At 33.6% G+C, this 2368-nt stretch overlaps 1 protein-coding gene across 1 annotated transcript; it reads right to left on the bottom strand.

Annotated features, from left to right (window-relative positions):
* Positions 1–1061: 1061 nt before the first annotated feature.
* LOC120157640 lies at positions 1062–1677 on the bottom strand. The gene is made up of 2 exons (XM_039168717.1): positions 1518–1677; positions 1062–1456 (listed from the first exon to the last, which is right to left on the bottom strand). The coding sequence occupies exons 1-2, from the start codon at positions 1675–1677 to the stop codon at positions 1062–1064; spliced, it is 555 nt and encodes a 184-aa protein (XP_039024648.1).
* Between the last annotated feature and the right edge of the window lie 691 nt (positions 1678–2368).

The following is a 2368-nucleotide window of genomic DNA, read 5'->3' as shown; positions in this document are numbered from 1 at the left end:
CCCTCTAAACAAAGGGTTGGATAGATTTTTTTGTTGTTGTTGTCCTAGTTTCAAGGCTTCCCCTTGATCAATCTAGACCGACTCGTATCGTACATATAATTTTGGTGGGTGAGTCTCCCTGCAGGAATTTTCTGTATACACAAAAACTCGAGACTTTGCTTAAGCGATATCAATCTGTTTACCACTTAAACCAAACCATGTTGATTTGGATGGATTAACTTTATTAGAACCAATTAGATGATAGTGCGTGTTAGTATCTAATTGATTTAATTAAAACCCAAGGAAATAAATTGATGAATTTGGAAAGGAAGGGCCCCAGACGTCGTTCAAATCCACTTTCTCTCCAACTTGACTCATATTTCCTTTATTAATTTTATTTAGTAGATTCTTTTGACAAATTTAAATATAGATTTTGATGGAATTATAATAAATTTCAAACAAGCTTATTCGCCAGGCACAAATACCTAATTTAAAGGGTTCTTAGTTCGAAATTTTTACTTCAAATACATTAATTTATTTTCTATATATATTTTAAATCAATAAGATAATAAAATGTATTGATGACCCAAAAAAATAGAGTTAAATATGCTATTATATAGGTTACTAACTACTTTTGTAGTTTATCCCACGTTATGATACGAAAAATAGTACCAACAACTAGTTTGTCCAATAGGATGAGCTATTAGATCCTTTAAATAAAGTTGAAGGTTCGAATCTTGACGATTGTGAATGAAGTAAATTAGATTGGGAGGGCATCTTTCGCCTCTGTAGTATCCGATTCGGATTAATCGATCAATATATCATATACCAGTAGTTATAAAAAAAAATGAAAAGTAGTTAAAAAACACAGTACTAAACGATACAAGTTGTAGGACACTGGTTTGAAATAATTTCAGCTTTGCATTAATATTATATTACAAATGACTTTAACTCCGGAAGACATCATCCCTTGTCTTCTTCATATGAAAAGAAAAAAAAAGGTGAAGGAATCTAAGGTATTTTATTAATTAACATGATGAACACAACCCCACTAATGTCAATGTGATAATCGATGGGCGTAGTTAACGAGAGCGACGGTGATTAACTAGGCCATAACCAGCAGTTCTTCGTGACCTGGGAAGATACACTGTTGATTCCGAAACCGCACAACTTCTTTTACACGAAGAGTACAGATTTATGAACCCCAACCGGTCACTCATGCTCCTCGTCACCTTAGCTCCGGTCCAGAGATTCCTTTCGGTCGCTTGATCACCGTCTTCCTTGGAACACTCGACCAACGCAGCGAAAAATGGATCCACTTGCCGGAAACTGTCGGAAGCGCCGGCGGATGCTTTCTTCCTTGTAAGCGTATCCTCGAAACTGTTGTTTTTGGAGGTCCGTGGGATTGTCGGCGGCGGCAATGGCAGCAACTTCATGGAGTACTCCTTGTTGTGGTTCTGCAGCTTCTTGGGGATCCCTGGTAAATGTTCCCAAGAGAATGGAACGCCTGAAATCGGAATGGAGTCCCGGGGTGAGACATGAATCATCAGGAAAATACGAAGATGATAGCGAAGACGATGACGATGAAAGTGAGAAAGGGAGAGAAAACGAAGGATATTTGGTCGCCGGAACTATGGAGTCACCGCATTTTTTTGCGACCTTCTGGTGATGCCCAATTTGAGTGGAGGAGGAACCCATAGCTTTAGAGAAAATGGAGGAGATCGATTTGTGTTATCATATGGTCTTCTTTTGTAATCTTCCTCTTATTTATTGTTTTATTTCTTTGACCTGGTCCAGATATTATTATTATTATTATTATTTATGGGATGGGATTTGGATATTACATTATTAGGGAATAAACCATTAGTTTTACTGCTAAAAATGTCTTGTTAGTTGTCATAAGAGATAAGGAGTATATACATTAAAAAGTTATAAATGGTTTTCAATTATAAGATATTATTTTATTAAATTTTTAACAAATTGATTATTCAATTATTTTTGTTTTTTTAAATTCATCATTTTCTATTAAAAATTAACGGTAACCTGAGATGGACATTAATATGTTTATTGATAAAATCTGATGTAAATCTCAAACAATTATCATATATTAGTCAACAGATTAACGTCCAGTTCAAATTGTCATCAATTTTTAATAGAAAAAAATAAATTTGAAACGATAAATAGTTAGGTGCTCATTTTGTAACTTTAAATAGTTTATAACTCAATACAACAATCTATTATATTCGATGGATCATTTTATAAGTTTTGATAGTCAAGAGACTCAATAAGATAACATCATATAGTCGAGAGATTATTTATATACTTTACCCAAAAAGCTAAATAAAAAGATGATTGAAAATTTATTTTTATTGAGATAAATTTATTTAAT

Source organism: Hibiscus syriacus, unplaced genomic scaffold (assembly GCF_006381635.1).
Source record: "Hibiscus syriacus cultivar Baekdansim isolate YM2019G1 unplaced genomic scaffold, ASM638163v2 tig00111273_pilon, whole genome shotgun sequence".
In the NCBI taxonomy this organism is placed as follows: Eukaryota; Viridiplantae; Streptophyta; class Magnoliopsida; order Malvales; family Malvaceae; genus Hibiscus; species Hibiscus syriacus.
This window is presented reverse-complemented; position numbering and strand designations above follow the sequence as displayed.